Genomic DNA, 25,378 nt, shown 5'->3' on the forward strand with positions numbered 1-25,378 from the left:
ATATATCTTATTGCATATCGCTGTTGAAATCATTTCGTTGGATATATTTCTTGTCTATGAACGCTGTAACCAAAAATATTCCACCCCTGGCTCAAACTTTTGGGGGTCTGTTGGGGTCAATGAATCTAGTCTCGGTTCAACGCACTTGTCAAACCACATGACAGCTGTGTGACTTCCATTCATAAAAACAGCTGTGTTTACAAATACAACCGAGGTTTCCGATTGGTAGTAATTACTCCAATAATCATGACATTTGTCATGAATGTGAGAAGCAATAATACCATCACTGAGCTAACACCCTTACATGGAAACGATCATGTTTTGACTTGGGAGCTCGCTGAGAAAAATATGTTCCAAAACACGATCAATAAAAGCGTGGATTTGGAAAACGACGCTGCCCGCGTCGTCTGCCATAACAGCCAGACGACGTCAAGATGGCGGGAAGGTGGGACGTATTTCAAGGGCTTCCTCAAGGATGGGAAGTGAGATTTGATGCTAGAACCGGCAGATAGTGAGTGGTTTCCAACCCATTTTCATAATGATAACGAATCCATAGTTACTTCATTCATTGTTTTCACCGTCGCGAATCCAATTCATGTTTACCGTTCTCTTGGCTTCTTATTTATTACGAGGGTGTCTGGTTGTCTAGACAGGCCTCTCCACTAACCATGAGAATTAACCTAGATTTTTGTCTGTGTTTTATTTTACTATTTACACGGAATTATTTTATCGTAGCATATTTATTAATTGTCTTGGAACGATTTGTAATGTTTTAAGCCACTAAAATATGACCAGGCCTATAAACGAAGTGGAGTGAAATGGAAGTAGGCCTGTCCAAGAAAAATACTGACCCCACCTTTTCAACAAATTCAGAAAAAAAATATATATAAATATATGAACCATTGCCTTTAGCCTACCTTCTAATTAGTGCAGTGGGTCAGGTAGGACGCACAGCCTACCAGAGGTTAGGTTAGGATGTATCCCCTTGAGCTAAGTAGACCTGCTGCAGGCCTAATTTTAAAGTCAGGTTGAGGGTGGGTTTGTCCAAGGGGTAGTGAAACCCCTTGGTCAGGTAGGCCTTTTTTAGGTTAGGTGAGAATGTACGCCTTTTACAGTATTGTAAGTACTGTTGCTACCTTTAATATATCCTGAATTTGGCATTTCTGTGTTCTATATTATATTTTGTTTCTTATAGAAATATAGAAATTGGTCCCCTTCATATTGACAGTGACCAATTCATTCTGTAGCCTAATCAGTCCATTTTGTTCAGTCTCGCTCTTACGTTTTTGTCTTTTATACATTCAAAGTAAATCTTCGTCTCTTAACGTGCTTTTTCCCGTTTTTTGTATGGGGTAAGCACGATGCCTTCTTTGAAGGACTTTGATTTGGCTTTGGGGTAGACCAAAGTCTCGATCATTGCCCTGCCTGACATTGCTTAGACCCGTAGTGCATGTACATGTATCGATTAAATCACCAGCCCCTTTCTCCAGCAGCAGTGAGAGAGTTGAGCGGTTAGGGTCGACAGTCGTTATGTTTGTTATGTTTTTAGAAGATGTTGGAGTGGCTTTGTTTGTGTGTGTATTAGTCTGTAACACCCATTTGCTTTTAGCAAACCTATCCGTTGATTACATACATAATCCCGGGGTGTCTACACAGATAGCAAAGTGTCTGCTTCTCTGACCGGTCGACTGTGGATTTGAACCCGCGCCACAGACCTCTATGAAGTCCGAAGCTGCTGCTCTACCGACCTGGCCATTGAGGCTCTATACATTCAAAGTAAATGTGGATGTCAAATTCTGATTTTAGCATTTCGTATTAATTAATTAATATGAAACCATATAAAGATGGGTCCATATTGCTTTACAATGACTCCATTTTGCTCAGTTTTACTCAAACTTCACCATCTTGCATATTAGCAAGGCCTGAGAGGTACCCTTCCCCAGTTTCTTGAAAGTCCTTGGCAAAGGTAGCCAAGGCAAGTAATACTAAGGCCAGTTGCATGCTTGATTTGTTTCTGTTATTTGTCTGTGCACATAGAGATGTTACAAGAAAGCATTTTTAGAGATGTAAGATGAAATATTTAGGTCTATGCTCTGTAAATTTTGAAATTAATTGATAAGCTGCTTATGATAGGGATAGGATTATAAGCTAATTTAAGCCTACCCATTCTTTCCCGCAGCCCATTATTTTAGCCCTGAACTACTATCCATTTCAGGGACCGCGAGTCACCATTTTTTTCAAATATCTTTCAGACTAGTTATTTGATTCAAATGGTACTTTGACACAGTGTACATGACACCTCCCGCTAATTTTTGGTAATATAGTGCGTTGTCAAATGGTGTTAGGTAGGCATTTACTCTTGACTTTTAAAGGCAAAGTCACATGAGTCAGCAGGCCTAATCTACGCAATCTAATGTCCGCTATTCCCCATAGGCAGGAAAGGGGGACCAGAGATGGGGAGGCCAGAAAGTGGGTTGAGCTGGGGGATGAGGAGGGGAAGGGGATGGAGGGACGGGATGGGGATAAAGGACGTCAATGCATAGTTTGGCGATGCTTGGCAACACCATGTAAGTCAAGAGTAAACGCTTTTTAACTAAAACCATTTGACAGTGTACTATATTACCAAAATTAGCAGTTTTCTTGTACACTGTGTCAAAGTACCATTTCGATCAAATAGTTAGTTTGAAAGATTTGAGAAAAACGATGACTTATGGTCCCTGAAATGGATAGTAAATTGTATTTTTAAGTACTAGATATGGTTAAGTAAATACTGTATTTGATTTTATTTTTGTCACTAATTAAAAACACTTTACTGTGTTGCTAATAGTGAACATCATAACTGCTGTTGACTACTTTTGGAAGTGTGCAAAATTTACACCCGCTTTGATGAGGGGCAAAGTGACACCCTGAAATCCTATAATCTTTTAAGTATTGATAGTTTCTGCAGAATTGAATTCCAAACATGACAGTGCTGTGGCCAGAAGTACTGGAGAAAATTTGCTGAATGCAGCAATGTATATATGCTGTGATAGGTTGAACTGTAAACATTTCTGTGGACCTTATTGAGAACTTAGGACCAGTGTTGGCGACATGTTAGAACCTAGTCAGTTCATAGCCATGTGTAAGAAAAGCTACTTTCAGAGTTTAGGAAGTTGTCTATCCTGCTGATATGATTGGGTAACATCCCTTAGGGCAAGAAATGCAGTCATTACAGGGTACATTTAAAGGCACTTCTGTCATTACATCCATCAGGTTTTCCAAATTATTTTTGCAATCGTCTCATAACATTGAACTTTAGTACAAACGTTTTGAATGCAGTGCTGGTCATTCACAAGGACCCCATCATAAAAGGGAACCAAATGACTCATACTAAAATAAACAGTTTCAGTTTATCCTCCTTGTGATTGGTCTGTGGTTGAGAGCATGTATCTCATCAGTCAGTCATTTTAACGTGCCATTCTACAGTGAGTTTTCCATTTAGAATTTGTAAAAATTAGTATGTATACGGTTAAATATTAAACGTTTTTCATTCACTGAAAATGGGATATTTACTCTTGATTTTTTTTCCAGTTACTTTGTTGACCACGTAGATAAAAAAACATCATGGGAAGATCCTCGACTCAAAAACTGCCCTCCACCTCCTCCCCACCCTGAAACCATACCCCCTGAATTAAGGAACCAACAGGAAAATCAAACACTTCCCCACTACCAGGTACAGTATAATAATGACACTGATTGTGCTTTTATATAGGTCTTTTATAAACCTTCGGGAGTGCTTTTATCAATACAGTATATGTTGCTTATCTGGAATATTTGAGATTCTGGATTGTCGAAGTAAAATCATTTCCATTCCATCTGAGATAGTGAAATATGTCATACTGATTTTGTTATTAAACACTACAAGCATGTCTGTACAATATAGCTTATATGGATATGCTATTTTCAGTGACTATTATCTTATAGGCTGATTGTTGATCAAGTCCATATAATAATATATAAATACATTATTATGTTTCTTTTGGAAGAATATCCACCAAAAACCCCAATGAACTCAAAATCCAAACTGTTCTTTATTTTATAGCCAATAAACATCAGCTCAAAACAGCACTAGTACTGATTTTCCAAATATTTTCTTTAGCAGACAGTAACATTTGATCACAAGAGCACAGATGACTGGAAACATGCAAAAGTTTGAGAATTTTTTCAATATTCCTGTAACAAGCTCCCCTGTAAAGAAGTTATTAGGTTTCAATATGCAGGACCTTAATAGGCTTCTCTTAGATAATCTTTTCAAGTGGACATCAGCTGAGTATCACCAAGAACATTATTGATTTTGTAAGTCATGTCACTCACAAACCTGCTTGTCTCAGTACACCAGTCTTTGTGATATTTGTGAATACTGAAATACTTAACTTATATTTGAATTCTTATTGTATATTTGCACTGCTAGGAAGTTGCTCCTTGTTTTTACATTTTCATGTGTTTAATTTGGCAAGCAGGTTTTTAGTATCTTCATAATTTTCAAAGTTATTTGATTTACCTCAAAGCTTTAGGTTTTGTGAGAGAAAACTTACATATATCATACAAATAATTAAAAGATGAGATGAATGGTAGTGTGAATTTTACACAGAAATTTATTCACCAGTTGCAAGATAAAGAAAGAAAATAATGTTAGGTTATCAATAATAAGCAAGTCTCATATATTATAGACTGACATGTAGTGATTCAGTTGTGCTTATTGTTAACTTGAGATTTGTACCATCTTTTGGAAAATCTCATTAGGAGGGTTAAGAGAATGAGAGTAAGACCTAGTTATATCTTGGAAAAGAACTTTGTTATTCAGTTCTCATCAGAAAAGTACAGTACAAGGTACATATGTGGTTTTTGCAGTTTGGTGTTTTTAATTAGTTCTTTCTTGGGAAATTTGCTGAGTAGAAGGTACATTGTTAATATTATTTGAACTGAAAGATTATTTACTACATTTCAAGTGTATTGTTGTAGTAAAATACTATTTAGTAATAAAAGAGATGAGCTGCTCTAGAAATGTACCTGTAAAATCCAGTGAACAATCATTATTCTACCTCCAAAGTAGAATGAATATTGATAGTGTATTTTAGTTCTGACATTTGACTAATATTGTTTTAGATTTTGTGATTTACACATCCATCACTGGGAGTACCATTAAGTGAGCCTATAGACCTAGACTTTAAGATGCTGACATAGAAATGAATACAGTACTAATAAATGCTATATCATACTAACCCATGGTTCTGCCCCTCCCTCCCCCCTCTCGTAGCCTATCTGGAGTTCTTTCCTTGGGGGTCGTTTATCGTCCATCTACCCAACATGTGGAGGCCATAACTTATCTTTTGTCCCTCCATATGTACTCTATGGTCCTGTTTACCCACTTCAGGTACTAACAAGCTTGAAGGAGGAAAAGCTTTTTGTAGCAATATGCTGCCAATTAATATTTGTAGGTGTTAAGGACTTTGTTCTTAAAGTCACCAGTAAATTTATATGGCACAGTCTATTTGAAGGGAGTCGGTGTTATAAGAAAGGAAGAAAATTATTGAAAACTTGGGCAGAGGTTATTGCTACACAAGCTAACATTTCTTCAAGAGTTTTCCACTAAATTATTTGCACTTTCCCTTGCTACCTTGATGATATGAAGATGTATGCAAACTTAAAAAACCCTCTTTTTTTAAACTTGGCCAGTTGGTAGGAAACCTCATTTATCATTGTGCTTTGAAGTGTTTATATTTTTTATAGGATATTTTGCTAGACTGGTACTGATTTATTTAGGGTAAAGCACTGGATATTGTTTAATAACCCCTATAAATAACCATCAGTCCTGCTACTGTTTAACCATTTTTGGTGTTTCTAGTATGAAATTTCCCTGGTAATTATTTGCTTGATGTAAATCTGCCTTTTTTGAGAATATTTTTGTTGTAAATGTTCATTTTATCAAAATATTTTTGTGTAACTTTGATATATGATCCATTTACTGCTCATATATTCAGTACTGTTTGTTTGAATATTATACTGTATATAAGAATAGTACTTTGCATAAGGATTATAAAACAGGATTTGAATATATGAGAAATACAAATGGCTCAGATTGCATTAGAGTTCCCTGCTATTTCATTAAAGGGTAAGTGCTTAACTTTATTCAGCATTTTGTTAGCTGTTGTGAAATTGTTTTATAGCTCTTATGATTGCTTTACACCATATCAATTATGCATGCTGAATTTATGGGAGTGGTGAGATGCTCTGTAAATTCAGTTAATGTTAGTTTGAAATACTTTGTTTTATGTGTTGGTGTTGAGTGAATACCACACTCAGACACTTGACCAAGAAGATTGAACTCAGTTTATCAATTCATGATCAATATCGGTCTTGAATGCATTTTATAAAGAGCTCTTCCTATCTGTCTGAATTTGTAACTTGTATATTAACAAAGTCATTATTGTATTGATTTAAAATGGTAGAATAGGAAAAGCACCATTCATTTCATGGGTCAAGCTTCAAAGAAACTCATGGGTTGAGAGCTCAGTTCTTCAAGAGTTTGAACATACTGTATGCCCTGTGTTGTGCTCTGACTTTTAATGTTAAAAAAAATCAGTTGGTAAAAATTATAGCTCCAGTAGGTGGACTGATTCTATCTCCCATAAGTGTTATGGTGTTTGGTGTAAGTGTTTCTAGGTCAAGACAGCTTATCATGTTACCCTCTCATGGAAGCATGGTGCATGATTGTTCAGTTAATGCCTCTTAATGTGTATATATATTAGGCATCAAACATTGCAGTTTCCCATTGATTATACAGGCAGTTTTTTTTAGAAAAAGATTTAGTTTCTAGATAGTTTGCAAGTGAGATTGGTGTTTTAATATCTGCACTTCTAACATTAGTAGTAAGTACTAGTATAGTAGTAAGTACTAGTACCATTTATGTATTGAAATAAAATGTAAATATTTATGTATATGACTTTTTTGTTTATATTATGTACTTGCATTTCATACTTGAAATTGAACTACAGTATCATCATCCAGCTTTTAAATTACTCTCATGATATTTATGATAGTTTTATAACATTGTATCTATATGCCTAATTATCTTGGGAATTGTCTTCCTTTGGAAGAAGGTTATTGCTAGATGCCCTTTTCTTTTTTGAGAAATCGAAGATATACACTCATTTGTCCAGTCACAAATGATGTTTACAAGTAAATTAGTATAAATTTTTTCTTTCTGTGGACTTGGTACCAAAGGTCAGTCCTAATGATTAAGAATTATATGCTTAGTGGCCAATGAGACTCCATTTATAAAAATGCCATGTCCTAACTAGATCCCCTACCTGAATTAAAGGTTCATCCTGGGTGTTGCTAGAGAGTAAGGTTAATTAGTTGTCCGTAGCTCCAAATATCCTTAATCATTCACTCATCCATGAGTGAGAGATCATACTGAAGGCTTTCCTGTAGTCAATGTGTGATGGAAAATGAATTATTTTTTCACTTTGTTGTGGTTTCTCATATGGTGATGCAGTCTTTTGGTCCAGTTGGATATTTTCTTGTCTTATATGTATAGGCTGTGATTATTGTACAGAAAATAGGTTGTAGTGAGTGGGACTTGATGGATAGAAATGATTATTGTTGGGCACTTTTCTGATCTTTCATATCTAGTGTAATGTGTGTGTTGTCATTCATGTCTTTTTGGCACTTTTTAAATAGAAACCTCATGAAGAAAAGAAAAAGAAGCACACATATGCTCAGAAAGGAAATGCTGGAAAAACTAAAAGAGTTGCAATTGACCAGAAGGTATAGTATATGCAGATGAAGTGAATAAAAAGCATGAGATCAGTTGTGTTAATCTTTAGGCATTTGACAGCCATATAAAGCTTGGTTCGTCATCGTTTACTTAACAAGAGTGTTTTTAATCCAGATAGTAGTAATATATTTGTTGTAGTTTACATAACTCTGAGTGCAGTCAATTTTCAAGAAAGTATCAAGTGTTTTTACTAATATTTTTAGTTTCAGTATTTCTGGTATAAATGAATTTTCTTTGGAAATTAATCTACAAGTAGCTCTTATTCAGTATCACAATATGTAGAGTAATTGTAATTATTGCATAATGTGCCAACTTGTAAAGCAAAGGATGAAAAGCTCTAAGTAATGGGATAAACATCAGTTTGAGTATTAACATTATGGACTACAGAGGTTATCTTGTGGTGAGATATGGATATTTTTGATGATCAGGGAAGATCTGTGGTCATCCATCCATATCAGTAATTTCATGGAGAAGAGTATGAATAGTTAGATGGATTATGGACTTAATGGGTGTGGTTGCATCATCCAGTAAAGCTGATAATAATAGATCTAAGTTAAATAATGTTTAAAACAATTAACAAATAAATGTATCCACAATTTAGACAAGCAAAGAGCTTTGTGAAAGGATCAGTATCGCCATAATGGAAGACATAAAAACAATGGATATGTCTGTGAAATGAATCCTTATTCTTGCCAAGGAAACTGCTACCAGAGTAGTCTTTACATTTAGTTTTGCGTTGCTTATCCTTTACCAAGGGTTAGACTGGTTTTTTCTTATGTCTGAGCTTGTTGGTGTTCAGTCTCTAATGTAAGAATTGCAGGTAAAAAATCTGTGAAATAAATGTCTTGTTTTTGTAATGACCATATGGAAGATAGTCTTAACAAGGCTCAGTGATTGCTGCTATTTGACAACTAGGCAGTTAGCCTTTTAATCTAAGAAAGTAGATTTGCTAAGGAAGGCATTCATCAACATTGTTATGCAATGAACAAGACTATATGACACTTGACATTGAAGCCTGGCATTCTTTTTTAAAAGACAGAGAAAACTGCAAATATTTATTAGTTTCTTTTCAGCAACCTGGTTCTGTGTGCTATTAACCAGCACTTTCTATTTTTGACCCAGAAAGGTATGATACCCTCTGTGAAGGGAAAGACGAGTTTCTGATTCTCTTTGATAGATATTCCCATGATAACTGGGTATTGAAAACATATTTGTGGAAGGTTGGTCAAGCTGAGAATTTTCTTAAACTTCATCCTACAATGTGTAAACAGGATTACAAGATTTGGAAAACTAAGAATGGATGGAAGTAAATTCTGGAGCTTGATCACTTCACATGAGTGTATGTGTGTATCAGAGAGAGTGGGAAACCTTATGGGTCATAGAGGGTTGGGCCATAAGGAGTCATCCTAGTTGATTTGAGCAATGGGTCCAGTTAGAATGGAGATGATTTCTTGCTCTACATTTAATCTGTACTTCTAAATGTCTTGTCATTCTTATTTCAAGGAGTACCTGTAGTTTGTATGGACAGATATTTTTTTTTTAACAAATGTGCAGCACTTTTAAGTGTCATCACAACCCCTTTTAAACTTACATGCATCAACATTCATGGCACATTATGGCTGTTGAAGTAAATATTTATGAAAAATTATTTAAAAACTCACTGAGTAAGAGACACGCTTTGACACAAAAGTGAATGTCTCACTCCTAGGGCTCTCTTTAAACCTGAAACAAAATCTGAGTGAATGCAGCTCCATCTCTGGTATCTAACCAGTTAGCTTTGGATTATGATTCTTAATGCCATCCTCATACCCAAATAGCATTAAGAGTAGAGTATATATAAAACTGTATGCTTGGAAATATTAGTATAGTATTGCTTTAGAAATTGTATAGAGCCAATTATTTTAATTCAGATCTTCTCTGAACATCATTAAGGGAACTTGACAATGAAAGATGTCTCTGTCCTAAAGGTAAATGCTAAAAGGGCTGATTTAGTGCTAGTTGCAATATACTGGTGTGATGAATTTGTAGTCTTATTCATTTACTAAAAGTGCCTTTGTTTATCATACTATTGCTTTAATAGTTTAACTATATGTTTAGCGCAATATTAATTACACTAGAATTTAAAAAATCTAAAGTTAATAATAAAAGCTTTTAAATGAAAAGTAAAATTATATATACAATAATCACTTTAGTGCTTTTCATCATACAACTGTACATTTAAAACTGAATTTATGTAATACAGAGTAGTTTTATTTAGTGCCTTATTTGTTCATAATGAAGGCTAATGAAATATTTCTTGCATAAAGAAAATTAGTCTGCTTTTTTTCTTGTACTTGAGCCAAAGAATGTTTTCTTTCTTTAATGAATCTGGTATAATACTGTATTGATAACGTCATGTGAGTCTTTTTCAATAATATTTTTTTCTCCGTGTGAGAAAGGGGTGTAGGATCATTTTTCGTAGTGATCATCCCCTTTTTCTCTCTTATCATTAATTTATGTCTGTTCATGTCTTCTCGGTACTCTGCTTAGGAACCTGCCGTTGATAAGAATATGACCCACCATATTGAGAAAGGAAATGCTGAAAAGGCTATAAGTAGTGATGACAGTAAGGTATGATATGCAGGAGAAAAGTAAAGGCATGGAATCTGTTCGTCAGTTCTTGTCACGTTTGACTGCCTTTATTCGTCAAGTAGAGCAATAATAGTTACTAGTTTGAAAATCCTAATCTGGTGTACTTGGATAAACAAAACTTAAGTACAGTATTGCTAATATAGGTAGCCATGTTATGGAGAATACACATTGCCTGCATAGGATAAGTAGTCTTCGTACATTTTTTGTCACCAAATTGAATAATAGAATAATAATTGAATAATAGACATGCTCATGTGATTCTAGCAAAATACCCCTAAACATGTGATAACACCTTAGGTATAATCATTAGTTTTCATCATGGTAGATAAGACATTGTTAGTACCATTTCATTTACTAAATATAGTGATTGTAGTCTTAACAGCTCAATTTCACTAACTTTAGCATTTATTATGTGCAGATATTTCAGGCCTTAATTGTATATGTACAGTACATACTGTAATCATTGTTAAAATGTTTGATTAGTTAGGTTTATTAGTTTTATTCAGTCTAGAAAACCATCACAAGTGGTATATATATTTAGGAAGGTAGATCTAGAAATACTGGTATATTCTTTGATACTGTCATTTTGCAAAAAATGATCAACTTTGTATTTTTCAAATGCAAATCATTGCTTTTCAAATACTTTTTTCAACTGGTATTAGTTATTTGAACCAGTTATAAAGTGAAAACTGCCTTCTTAACAGGGAAGGAGTAGATAGAATTGTCTGAAAATGGAAACATGACAAAACTTGGAGAGAAAGAAGAGCTGCCTTCAACCGGGAATTCTTAATATAGATTCTGCATAGCTGACCATATAGAAGCCCTGGGTGACTTGCCTGACCTGGGAACATCAAATGACACTTTTGGAGTACCTGAGAAACTAACGATTGAAGGTAATGACAGGGAATCCTTCTGTAGATTTCCCTAATGTATCCAAGGGATGAATCTCGGCTTTCCACCAACACTTTGGGTTTCCAGTCCTGCTTCCAGAGTCTCCCGATGTGATTGTGTTATTAGGTCATCTGATTTATCTACTTGGCACAGCTTTCTTTAATTCACCTTAAATAGATCAATGGAAACTGTGTCAGAAGGCGGTGAGCATCTTTTGTGTTTTCAAAGACAGAAGACTTCGCGGAAACACTCTTGGAGGACTTGATAGCTCTGAATTTGGTTCAGTTTTGAGCCGCCTGAATCAGATGCCTTTTCCTATCTCTTCACATGTTGCTTACCTCCTACTCCATTTTTGAAAGTGAATGGTAGCTTCACTGACTTTTCATGTTTTAGATTTCATAAGGAATTGGCAACGAGTAAAGTGAAACTGGGAGTTGATTAATACCAGAGAGTCCCTATGTATGTCAGACATATTCTACAAAGGGAATCTCTGGTTCTGAAGGAGTAGAGGTAAGAGCAATTAGGACGCTTAAACTTTGGAGAAATCCTAAAGTAAGATTGAATGGACCTAATATTATTACACCTGAAAATTTTAGAAAACAAGACAGGTTAGGAAGGTTAGTATTAACTGAGGGATTAAAAGTAACAGTACAGGCTGTCTTGACTTTAAAACATCATTACCCATCAGTTCTCATTGTCCACTGTTTTCTGTGAAAAATGTTTTGCTTTGTAGGAAACACAGGATTAGGGGTCTGTTATCTCATGAAGAATAAAAGAAATAAAACAAAAGTTGTGATTAGGTGCACATTCCACAGGGTAAACAGGAAATTAGTGACCAACTGCCTATGATATAAAGGCAAAGCTCATGCAAGGTATAGCAAACAGATTTATGAGGACTAACCTATGAAAACCGAATAGAAACATTAGGGAGATAAATGTCAACAGACTTAGCCATTCATGAAAGCTAGTCAAAATCTAATGGACAATGCAGATCATGGTTTGGTAGAAAGATTAGTTATTGCACTTGCTGCCATATTATCAGGCAAAATACTAAAAGGAAACTATATGCGCCTTGTCTTTTCCACTGCTAAAGTCCCAAGAGGGACTTACTGGTTGCTTATTAGTTACGAAGGATACTTTGACCTAACCCAAGTAAGTAATATCTACTTGAAATTCCTGTGATATGTGAAAGTTATGTAAGAGGACTTTGAATGAATCACCACTTAGATATCATAAACAAAAACCAGATTATGATTCCAAAGCTAAGGCACAAATTGCTGTATGTAGCTATAAGCCTTGTATGAAATTGTGTAGTGATGACGACTATCAAAGTTACATACCATTAGAGTAACTAATGTGCAGAGAGAACCATAGGGCATAGTGCAGTTCTTTAAACACAACTGGTAATTCTACTGTTGCCAGAAATTTTGCCTTTGGTCTCTTGATTATGCAAGCAAATTTACTCTGGAAACAACCTGACACTTGCTACAAACTGTAAATAATAGCACACTTAGATGAGTCACTCAAAAAAATGTGCTAGATGTCAATCACAGTTTGGTAGATACTTCATTTGGAATCTAGGCCGACTTCTATTGCCTTCATTTCAATTGTATGTCATTTGTTTGGAAAACTGTCTCCGGACACAACTTTAGATGCAAATGCTTCCTCCCATGAGTGTAGAGTTTGTAACTTGTAAAATGATTCTGCAAATTACAGATGTCATTTTAAGGCTTTTCAGCACCCCAGTGGGGTACCACTTAAAGTTTACTTTGTGTTGCACAATGCAGATGATACTAAAGGTTCTTTGCAGTGTCTGCTGGGTCCCAGCTGCATTGCTTTATCTCCGTTACTCTTAGTCTGTTCCCTTCTACATGGCTCTCCAGCTTTTTTAACTTTGCTTCTCAACTATTTTTACCCTACAATTAAGAACAAATCCTTTTGGCTAACCCTATGAGTCTTAAAAGTGTGACTCAGTGGCCTCATTCACCTTGTTCATAACATTGTGCTACAGAAGGCATTCCAGGAGCCCTGAAATGCCTTATTGGTACAGGATTTATGTAGCTTTTAAGTGTCATTCTTTAATGAGACGTGCAACAACTTGAAGGTTAGGCTTCATGCTTATAAACTATTCGGCTGTTTTATAAAGGAAGGCTTGATGGAGTTTAGATTTGGGTGTTTCATGTTGTGAATTATTTTTATATTAAAGCATGAACTTGGATATTTTCCAAATGTAGTAATTTTATTTTAATCCCACAGCAAAATCAAGAATCTTTTTGTGATGTTTAGGAATGACGTTGTGCCAATGTGAATGTGAAACTTGATTTGAAATATACTTTATTGTATTTTTAGAACGAAATAATTACTCAGTTACCTGACATCATAGTAATCATAATTAAATGCTGTACCTACTTTCAATTACTTTGACATCAATTTGTATTTCTTTCAGAATGTAACAAATGTCCCAACAAGCTCATCTTTGCATGTGACTTCTGGAATTGAAGGAAAGGCGTTATCTGATGCAGCACAGGCTTTGCTCACAGCTCAACAGGTAAAATAACATTTTATAAAATTCACTTTCTACTGGTAATCATTTAGGTAATTTATGAATCAATAGTTTGTGTTTATTTAACACAAAATATATTTAAAAATTTTAATGAGTCTGTACATGTGATGGTTCTTTTGTAGCAATTTAATAGGATGTATGGTTTGAGTAATTTCCCTACTCATTTAAATGGTTGTGTGCCATCCTCTTTTTTTTTGGTGTAGAGAAAAGGTTCACCCATACACACCAGCTTGATAGCTTAATTGTTTTCATTACTGAAATTTAAGAAAGGTTCTTGGGTACAACCATTATCACAAAGTGTCAGATGTGGAGGTCCAGAGTAGGGCATATTGTGGATCCATTTACACCCTCATAAGTTGGAAATGACTGTCAGATAACCCATCTTTAAAGAACTGACAGATGTTGAATTCCAAGGTAAATACTGTACGATCATATACAATACAAAGAGGTAAGAGAAGAATTGGAAGATCTCTTTTGTGCTACTCCTGTTCTCTGAAGGGTGATATGTATATCAGTGCCATATAGATTTATCGCAAGTTGGTATCCAGCTTTTAATTCTCTGGAGACTGAGGGTCGAAAGGAGCCTGTAATGTTGGTTAAGAGAGGTGAAAGAGATGCAAGGAAAAGCTTGTTAAACATTAGGTGATGCATGAGCATTAGACTTTTATCTGTAAACAATTATGTAATTGGGTTTCGATTCCTACAATTACTTTTCAACCCAGTCCTGAAGCTTAGACATAGGTCCCTTCATTCTGTTTATTTCAAGAGCGACCAATGCGTTTGTCAATGTTACACACTGAATTGCACTCAGAAAAAACTACTATCTAAGGGAGATAGTATGTTTTATTATTGTAAATTCTGGATAAACATTGTTATTGGCATTATAGTCTAATATCCTTTGAAAGTTTTTAACTCGGCGTATTTTGAATCTTTGAGTTGTGGCAACCAGTGCTGAATAGCCTGGCCTGTTATCATTATTATTACTACTAATAGTGGTAGTACAGTGTATTATTTGAAACATTTTCTAGTATTGGGAAATGAATAGAAATTCCTATAAGATTAAAAAAGGAAAAGTGGCAATCCAATATCTCCCTTTAATTCAGTAATGTTTATTTGTAATATTATTGTTATGTTTTTAATTTATACATGCCTCAGATTGATGAATGCTCAAGCATTCTGTGTGTAGGAATTAATGGCCTAAAGAGCTGGGATGCCATTTTACAAGCACCACAAAGTGAAGTAACATTCAGGAGTGGTAATACAGTAATACCTTCCCTTGTTAGTCAAACCTTTCTGGAGCAATCCTTGCTTTTCAAAAAGTCTTTGCTTGAACATAAAAGTTATCCCTAGAGCAGGTTGTTCTGTGCGGTGGGTTTCAAGACCCAAGTTTTTGGTCACATCATCATCTTACCCCATCCGTTTCACATATTTTTGCAAGTGGTATAAAAAAATTGAGCATATTTCTGTTTATTTTTGTAGATTTTCTGTATAGAACAATATGCAATGCATAGTTTTGAAAAATTACCAGTACAGTACTTTGAGAGTTATTAGACTTTGAAATATGGTATATTTAAAGTCACAAGTTAGATCAGGAATCATAGAAAATAGGAAAAATAAGAAAGATTATTTTACTAGTCAGTTTTGTTTTTGAATTATACAGTATTAGAAAGCTACAGCTTTCATATCTTATTCATGCAACGTTATACCATACTGTAAAGTTTAACAAGTTCCAGTACTGGAAATTTTATCCCCTAAATGGCATCTGTTAGGCATTCATTGTTGTTATACAAGCCCTGATGTTTAAGGTAGTCCTCTTAATGAAGTTCTCTCCTACTATATCTACATTTTGTTATACCAGTAGATAGAAGTTAGTGATAATTCTCAACGGTTTTTTCAACCTGTTGTTAGAAGCAAAGCAGAAGTAATAAGGCATTTTAGTTCACAATTTTTACCATATTCCAGGAAATTGGTTTACTAGAAGCAGCTGAACACTCACAATTAGCCATTGCAAAAATTTCTGCCATGTTTCCCACTGTTCCTGAGAGTCATATTAAGGACCTGATGAGAAAGTAAGTATATTTTTAAACAGATATTGATTTCTATTGTATGGTGCTTGGTGTTCCGGTGCATTTTGATTTATCATCTTATTAACTTTCACAAAACAGAAATGTTGCACCCTGTTACATTGTGAATAACACTACTGTACTAATAAAATTGGCTTGTATTTTTCCAGTGTTCCAACAATTTAATATTAGAGTAATAATTTTTTCAATGATGTCTGGCTTTAAAGAAGCTTTGGGATTTGTGTTTATTAAAGCATGTGGCTCCTCCTCTTTTTCTAATGCTTCATAGTCCTAATCATGATCTTTTAAATGTATCTTTATCAATAACAATTTTCACTGACTAACATTTACTAACTCTGACCATAGGTACCATAATAGAGAAGCGGTTGTCATCAGTGCCCTTCAGGTACAGAAACACCCCCTTGCCACCCCTGGGCCTTATGGCACTTTCACACCTCCTCCTATGCGGCACTTTATCCCTACAGCCACAGCACTTATGGCTTTATCAAGCACTAGATCGTCAGCTGCTTCCACAACATCAACTGTAGGTATCCTTTCCACCTCTACCACAGTGACCTCCACAGCTACGTCCCTGTTGCATAGTGGCACCACAACCACCTCTGCCATGTATGGCCATGAAAAGCCACTGCATCAGGTACCCACATCATTAACATCTAATATGACTAGTGTTTCAACCACAATTGCTGATCAAGCACCGCCTGTCACTGCAGTTGATCGTATCCCTAGTCGACCCATTTACGAAAAAGCCAGAGGGACTCACTTATTTGAAGAAAAGTTGATACGTTCTCCATTACACGGTCAGCGAAGTTCTGTCGAAAGATCTGTTGGTCGAGGATCTCTTGACAAATCTGCTGGTTCCCCAAAATTAGGCCACAGCTCGATAGAACGATCCATTGGCTCTCCTTTCTTAGGCCGCGACTCACCACTTTTGTCATCACGTGCATCTTCACCTCACACATTCTTAGATGGCTCACCACGTCTTACGACACGCTCTGCTTCTGACTTTACTCGCTCATTAATGGGCTCGCCACGAATGGATTACAGATATTCTCCAAGACCTACACCTCATTCACCAAAGATTAAACTCAGGTACTTTTCATAGCTTTTACAGAAGGATCAATATTTTACTTGATATGTTACAGTTGTACATTAGTGTTTCCCTTTTATGAGTTTTACGTTTTGTCACTTCATAAGTAGCCATGTGGAATTAACATATTGAGGAATGACTTCTGGAATTGCATTTGCTTCTTTGCTTTGTTACATTTATGGGAAGTCACAGATTTTAATTCCTTGGGTAAATTTTAAAAACAGGAGTAATGAGCTAAACTGATATACTCTGGTTCAGATACATATATAAATGATTTGGTTTAATGGATAATTGTTTGCAGAACTGACAGTCATCTAATCCTTAATGTAGGTTTAGTGAATCAAGTGACACATTCTCTTATCTCCAAACTCAATTTGCCGTGACATTTTTAATTTATGAGTTACCATCGCCAGCCGAGTGCTGCTAGCCGTAAATCGGTGATAAAAGTGCTGAAAACCCCGCTTAACGGTGACATTAACTGGATATTGTCACTGCTAACCAGAGATTGGCGGCAAAATCCCCACTTAATGGTGCTGTTAACCGGAGATCGGCACTGAAATCCCCACTTAATAGTGCTGTTAACCGGAGATCGGTGCCGAAATCCCCATTTGACAGTGCTGTTAATCGGAGATCGGCGCCGAAATCCCTACTTAATGGTGCCATTAACCAGAGATGGGCACCAAAAATCTGGTTAACAACCTCACTAGACAAGCACTGTAACACTAAAATGCCATTAACTGATGGCACCGGTCAGCAGGAACTGCCTGTATTCAGAAGATGAAATCAAAATTCAGTATGTGAAATCAGAGAAGAGTTTTGATTTCATAGCATTAAGATGTGACAGTTTAGCTTAGGTGACAGTTTGTATTACCGAAGCTTAATGTGACTCATGAACTGTTTAGACCTAAAGCATTTCATTTCACTGCTCATAAAGCGCTTGCATACCCTGAAGTCTGAAAATTTTTAAACTACTGAGCTTTTACATAACATTTCTTATTATGTATTTATTTTTTTGCTAATCTTGAGCCTTGTTGATATCCTTGGTATTTATGAAGTGACAGTGCTGGAAAATAACTTTTAGCTTTTTGCATGTGAAAAATAATTAGGGCTCTATTCCTCAATGTCGTGAGTTTTTTGCCTTAGAGTTAGGTGTTTCTATTTTTCAATGTTTCTTTTGCACTCCCATTTTATAATAATGAATCCATTTTTTTGTATTGCAGGGGATGTAAAGTCCCATGAATCTATGAAGCATGGTGCTTGTATTCTGTAGTTTACATGTTTGAGATGCCCGCACCACATAGTGACCTTACCCATTGCTACTGAACCCTGTGTACGTATTTAGCGTAACATAGAATTTTGACATTTTTTGGTGCCAGGTTGCTTTCTTGGTGTTTTAGAATAGAGGAGAACTGTTTGATATTTGTGGGTGATTATTTGAATACTCTTGTTTGATATGGTATCACAAACTGTGTTAAAGGTCAAGCAATTGTCAGAAGTAAGTATCTAATGATTTTGCAAAAAAATGGTCTATATATAGATGAGCAAAGCTATGGTTATCATGTATAACACTCTCATGAAATATGTTTTAGTGGTTCACTCAGTATCGTCTTAGTTTTAAAAGTATTAGAAACCAGATTAAAATAATTGTGATTTTGATATGTAAATGATTGGTATACATAGCATAGTCATGATTAAAAAAGGTAACATCGTCTTGTTCATATGTTTTGTATCTCTGAATTCATAAGTTCATTTTCGGAAGCATGGAATGAGAGAAAAATTAATCAGTTTATGTTACAAAAGTTATTCAAAAGATGGAAGTACTGCTGATGCTGTATAATGTGACAGTACTAACTGGAGGAGAAAATGTTATCGGGTTGAATAAGAGCATAATGTAAGGGTAACTGCTGTAGAATGACAGTGAAATGAGAATGAAAATAATAGATGAGAGATAGACAATAAAAAAGTACATAAATCCATAGGACAGTACTTTGCAAGGTGACGAATAAAAATATGATTGTTGTATGTTATTACAAATCCATTAACCATGAAATAGCCTTAAACTGTGGGGAGCGCATCAAGGTGCATGCAGCGAAGCATTTCAAATATAATTATTCTGGTGCACAGCTTAGCTAAGTCTTGGATCCTTGGAGATGCTCTACCAATATTCATTCTTTTGAGCACCTTGTTATAGGTTAGACAGGCTGCCATTCACTACAGTTCTTACCAGCATTTCTGCTTCATTTAGTGATGTGCCATTGACAGAATTTCACTTTTGGTGATATCACATTTTATTTTCATTTTGTATATGACGTGCTTAGTGAGTGTTCTTGATGAGTTACTAATTGGCTGACAGCCACTACATTCCCCTGTTGTTACTGTGAATAGTGTTTTTGTAGTTTTTCTTTAGTACTGTACAGTATTTCAACTTTTATTTTGAAATGCTTTGAAGAAGCAAATGAAGTTTAGAAATTATATCTTTTTTTAATATAACTAATTACTCCTAATACAGTAACTATGACTATGTTGTGATGCAACAAACTAAGTTTTTATGGCACAAAACTAATTTTTTTCTTGAAGCCCATCATTCATAGAAAAAGTTTCCTTGTCCAAGGGTCATGAATGTCTCAGCCTCATTTCTGGTCTACATGAAATATAAGGTAGATGATAGATAGATGAATGGTGCAAACTGACGCAAAGTAATGTTAGGTTTGCCTGCTGGGTGAGAACTTGCCAAAGGATGAAAAGTACAGTGCAGAAAGCAGTGCCCTTCGGACTGAAGGGATATGTAAAGAGCCCCAAGTTCTGCCTAAAGCATGCAGTTTGAGAGCAGGGTAAGCAAAAACATCTCGCTGGTTAAATTCACTGTAAATGATGCCACTTAATCAGCAGAATTATTTGGATTGCTTTCCAGTAGCCAGAATTACTGTACAGGTACTAGCTTTAGGTTTATATAATTTGCTGTTTTATAAGTTAGTGAAGATTGAATAAACAAATTTTGTTATATTGTAGATATTAAATGGATAGGTAATGAGAACTTGTTCAAAAGAGATAACAAAGATTTTCATTGACAATGGACAGGATAGGACATTGTGGTGCATTTATATTTAGACATACAGTATTGGGCTACATCCATATATTTTGTTCATTTTTTTGTTGTGTTCATGGTATAATGAGGATAGATGTCAATTTTTAATACTTTTATCAAATCTCACATGACTGTATCCTTAAGGAATTGTAACTGCTCATGCAATACATCTTTTGTATCATTGCTAATTTAAGACCAAACTGTTTTTTAAGTCTTGAACTGTTCCCATTTTTCAGCATTTTTAATGAAATGCTTATTTAAATGTTTTAACTTGGAATGTGTTAATTGCATGGTTCAGCATGTATTCAGTTCTGTCGTGGTGTTTGTCAATATGCAGTCATTTTTTAAAAACTGATGCTTGCAGTTTCTATACTGACTACTTTTTTACGCTATACCCAGATATTTTTTTACTCAGCTTAAGACCTTTTTGATAATGAAAAGCAAAGTATTATCAAAATAGAAATATGCATTTGTTTGGAACATAAAAAATACTTAAGGTTTTATTCAATATGTGCAAAGGTTTGAAAAGAGTGAACTGGAGGATAGTTGATTAAACTACAGAGCACTGATCTGTCGTGGTAAGATAGAATTATTAATATAATTATTATTGCAAAGCAATAAACCATGGAAAGGGTAAGTCTTATGGCCACTGGTAAAATACAACCACAGGCATATACATCAGAGAACTAGTGGCAAAGGCGTCTTTGCATTAGCTAAGAGAGGGTTTAGGGATCTCATTGTAGCCAAGGCAAGATTTGCGGGGAGCTGCTTTCTACCCCACCTTTTATGGGATTTTGTCGTGGGTTACAACTTAAAATCCTCTTAAGCATTGTGAGAACCTTCAAGCAGTACAGTATATCAGTCAATCCATACTCCACTTAGAACTATCCAAGAACATCATATCCTTTATTGTTGAGAGGGCAATTTTTATGGCATTCAGATCAGTGGACGCTAAGTAAGGTTTGTTATCTTGTATATTTCAAAAGAAATATGTGAATTGTTCAATGAAGGCAGAATGTTGAAGATACCCATCAACTTTTGCTTCCATTTACCATTTCTTGTAAGATCAGTAGTTATAGGAAAGTTATAAACCAGTTCAATCATTGTTTACCTATTCATAATTTTAGGAAAGTTTTAAACCAGTTCAATCATTGTTTACCTATTCATAACCCTTTCAATGTGTTAAGCACTTTAGGGAATACACTCACAGTATTTACTTCTTGATACAAAGTAAATGACACTGAAGGTTCTGTTCAGTGTCCCTTCAGCTTCAACAAGATTGGTTTCAAAATGCAGGTGGGAACTAAAGGGACACTTCAAAGAACTTCTTGTATGATCACCAGTGAACTTTGCAAGGTACAGTATACTGCAAGCAACAGCCCTGCACTGGGACCTTTCCATATTGATAACAAAATGACTTGGAGAATTTCTTTCATATCCAGCAAATGGTTACCTAAATGACATTGACAGAAGGATCTGCATGGCTCCTAGTTGTAACCCATTTGCAAGATTATATGTAAAGTAGCAAGATAGGTATTATTTCTGTCACTTTGGATTTGAGATAAATACTTTTCCTCTTAAAATATTGGAAGAACCTTTGATGGACCAAACATTATGATGAAGTCTTCCCTTAGTCCTTAACAACAGTATATGGAAGGTACTCGAGGAAAGTGAAGCATCTCCAGGCTTGTGAAGCTGACATGAACTTATAGATGTTAGTGGCAGGTAGATAACATATTTATGGGAATTATGATAAAATATTGAAACCATAGTTGGCAGGTAACTATAACATCCATACGTAATATTTCCAGTTTATGTAAAGTCATTTTGCATAACTTGTGGCAAAGTCAAATGTTATTGCTGAAAAAATAAAGTACTTGGAGTAATCAGATGAATTAGAAGTTAAATTTAATTGTGCCTTGTATCTTACTTTAGATATCAGTTAGTCATATAGATTTGAATATACCACTTACAGCATCCTTAAAGATTCCTTGTAATGAACTGAAAAGTAGTTTATAATACTAATTAGACCTAGCTTTAAATGTTTCATAATCATTTAAGATGTTGAAATAAATGAATAGTAATTATTTTACAGGCAGTTAAAAGAAATATACAAAATTTATGAATTTTATAATAATACTGGGATATTTTTTCAACCAGATATCTGAAAGGAATTTTTCCAAAAGTGGAACCAACTGTTATATTGGACGTCCTTACTCAGTGCAATTATAATGTGAAAGATACTTCTGAGAAACTTATCGCCATGGGCCATGAGAAGAAGGAGACAGCACTGGCTCCTCCCAAACTGAAAGACAGAGCTGAGAATAAGGAAAATAAAGCAGCAGCACCAAAGCCATCCCCTGGACCAGCTAGACCAAAGACTCTTACTGAGAAGCACAAAAAGAAAGGTAAATTGTCTGACTGGTATAATGAAATTAAAAAATTGTGTGTGTATTCTATTACTGCCATCATGGCCAGTTTACGAGAAGGAACCAAATGTCTGGTTGTTGATTATAAATAATTATACAAGTTGATCTGATTTGAGTAGATTAGTTCAACATAATGATTTGAGGTACCTTTCAGAAAGTGAACTTTTCATGATACAGTAGTTCATTCTTAATAACAGAAAAGTGATTTTTCAGATATAGCAGACTGAATTTTTGGTGGCCAATGATGCTCTAACAAATAAATGTAAACCTGTTTTCATGCATAGGATTAATGCATCATATACTGTCTTGAATTTAATACAGTAGTACAGTAATGATATTCTATTTAATAATGACATTTTAGTAATGGGTAGCTAATTCTTAATAACTTTAATTGTTCATGTCATATTTTAGCTCCAGTCCCTAATATTTAGTGGTCAGCTTCCAGAGCTTATCACTTTCATTATGCTTTTCAGTGGCACACTGTAGACTGTATTAAAGATTGCTTTTAGTTCCCTTTTGACCCTTCAGGACATACTTTTATATCTGTACCCTTCATCTGTTCCCTTTTGTATTTTCCCAGCTAGCTTCCAAGTACCTCCAATTTTATCTTGCACCAGTTTTAATTTCTCACTTAAGAATAAATCCCTCATGCAAGCCCAGTGAGTTTTGGGATGTGACTCAGAGGTCTTGTTTAACTGATTTTTTTTGATATAATAATATATTTTTGTATATGATTTTAATAAATTTTCTCTCCATCATCATAGTGCGTAATCAGCTAACAGCAGACTATCCAGACATAACGCCAACAGTGGTGACAATGGCATTGCAGTCAGTATTTTATGACGAAATCAGAGCCCGCCAGGTACTTGAAAATATGGCTGAGACAGACCGCAGAACAAAGGAGGCTTTAGCTACAACACCTAAGATGTCTAGGTAAGTAACTATATTGAATTAAGTAATGATATTGTAATCCCTCAATCATCCAAAGCACTGTCATCAAACTACTTAGGAAGTTATGAATTGAAACTCATGCAGAATGTTGGCATCATAAAAACTGAATATTTTTTACCATGTATTTGTAGTAACTATTGTACCTTTAATAAATCTCTTCACAGACGTTCTGAAGCCAAATCAGTGACATTAAACCTAATTGGTTCGCCACCCACCTCTCGACGAGATGGTGTGAAGCCATCTCGACCGACGTTACCACGAACGAGAATAAATACTGCCTGGACCGCTGCTCAAACGTAAGCATCCTGTTTTTTTATCAATTAAACAACAAATCCCAGTTCAAAATTAAGTACAGTATATGAGAATATTGCAGAAATTACCCAGTCATACAAAGAAAAGAAGCTTTGTGAAAGATAATAGGAAGTCTTTTGCCATGTTCTTTTCAGTATCTCATTTTGGATTTGCTTACTTATTTGTTTATTATGTTTCACCTTAAATCCATAACCAACGGGATCCTGTGACATAAGTTCAAGAATGCTTATAGAAGTTGTTAGTGAGAAGACCAGGAGGATTCCTGGTTAAATTAGACTCAATATTAGTCATATGACTCATTATTTGTCATATGACATTAAATCACTCAAATTCATCCACTTTCATTGTCTTTGAATATCCCAGACACCAGACATAAAACATAAAACTTGCATTACCGTCAATTTGAATTTCATTCCCAGCATTTAGGGATTAAGCCACTTTGGGTATCCATCATATAAGTATTATCAACTGACATTTAGATTTTTGAGTAGGGTTACTTGTCACAACTGTGCCAAAAATTGCTTTGAAGAATACAGTATTTTGATTACATGTACAGTCAAAACTACATTTTATTTTTGTTAGAATTAGAATTTTGCTCAGTATGTGAGTTTTATTTGTCTCAAACTAGAAACTAAATTTATATATCCTTTATTTATACTTAAATTCCATATCCTATATATGTACACAAATTAACACAGATTAAATCATTAAATGCTTGTTTAGTTACTCTATTGTGTATTGTTCGAGGAGTACATTTTAATAAGTAAATCATAATTATGGAATATAAAGCTACAGCTAATGGAGGATCCTCTTTGAAAGTATGGTGTACTATATTTGATGATGTTACCACAGCATATTTCTATGAATTATTGTTACGACAGCATATTTCTATAAGTACATTATATGAATGGCATACTGTATTGGTAATTATTAGCCTGCTATGGTTTTAGTGATTTTTAATGGTGTAAATGAAAGGATGTTAATTGCACATACAATCATTTCATCAGTGTATCGAGGGGTACTAGTACAGATGAAGACTCCAGTTTCCGCAGCGATCAACGAGCACGACCGAGTGGTCCAAATACCAAGCTTCATAAAGGTCCATCTGAAGGGCTGCTTCTGTAAGTTTGTATAATTTTCCTTAACTTTATAAGGTTTGTATGTAAGATGTTGTTCCACTTGGAAGTGAATAAGGGAGAATGATTTATGGTTGCATGGATCTTTCAATGAAAGATACAGATGGAGAGAAGCTGTTTGAAGTGATACAGTCAGTGGAGTAAGTTTTGAAGATCTGTTGAATTTTGAAGATAGAAGGGAGGCAGAGCTGAGCAACACTGGGTTGGAAGGGGTCATAAGTTCAAGAATGCTTATGAAAGTTATTAGTGAGAAGACCAGGACGATTCCTGAAAAAGGATGGGAAAATACCAAAGGTTCATGGGAATACAAGTTAGCTGCTGCAGCATGAGGTTAAAAATGTGAATGATAGGAAAGAAGATGGATAAAAGTATTTTAGACATGGAAAAATG

General features: G+C 35.1%; 1 protein-coding gene across 10 annotated transcripts in view; it reads left to right on the forward strand.

Moving 5' to 3' along the window:
* Positions 1–361: 361 nt before the first annotated feature.
* LOC136828111 (mucin-5AC) overlaps positions 362–25,378 on the forward strand; it is a 39,385-nt gene continuing 14,368 nt past the window's right edge. For 4 of the 10 annotated variants that reach the window (XR_010849922.1, XM_067085888.1, XM_067085887.1 and 1 more), the window contains exons 1-11: positions 362–511; positions 3,571–3,712; positions 5,297–5,413; positions 10,349–10,429; positions 13,788–13,889; positions 15,867–15,973; positions 16,334–17,077; positions 22,321–22,568; positions 23,354–23,522; positions 23,705–23,836; positions 24,860–24,973. Coding sequence is in view for 4 of the 10 variants with exons in the window: in XM_067085888.1 (XP_066941989.1) it covers positions 435–511; positions 3,571–3,712; positions 5,297–5,413; positions 10,349–10,429; positions 13,788–13,889; positions 15,867–15,973; positions 16,334–17,077; positions 22,321–22,568; positions 23,354–23,522; positions 23,705–23,836; positions 24,860–24,973 (2,033 nt within the window). In the remaining 6 variants the exon portion in view is untranslated. Of the gene's footprint in view, positions 512–3,570; positions 3,713–5,296; positions 5,414–7,722; positions 7,810–10,348; positions 10,430–13,787; positions 13,890–15,866; positions 15,974–16,333; positions 17,078–22,320; positions 22,569–23,353; positions 23,523–23,704; positions 23,837–24,859; positions 24,974–25,378 lie in introns of all 10 variants that reach the window. The other 6 variants (XR_010849924.1, XM_067085891.1, XR_010849923.1 and 3 more) reach the window with 5 other exon arrangements.

The sequence above is a fragment of the Macrobrachium rosenbergii genome, chromosome 42 (genome assembly GCF_040412425.1).
Source record: "Macrobrachium rosenbergii isolate ZJJX-2024 chromosome 42, ASM4041242v1, whole genome shotgun sequence".
In the NCBI taxonomy this organism is placed as follows: domain Eukaryota; kingdom Metazoa; phylum Arthropoda; class Malacostraca; order Decapoda; family Palaemonidae; genus Macrobrachium; species Macrobrachium rosenbergii.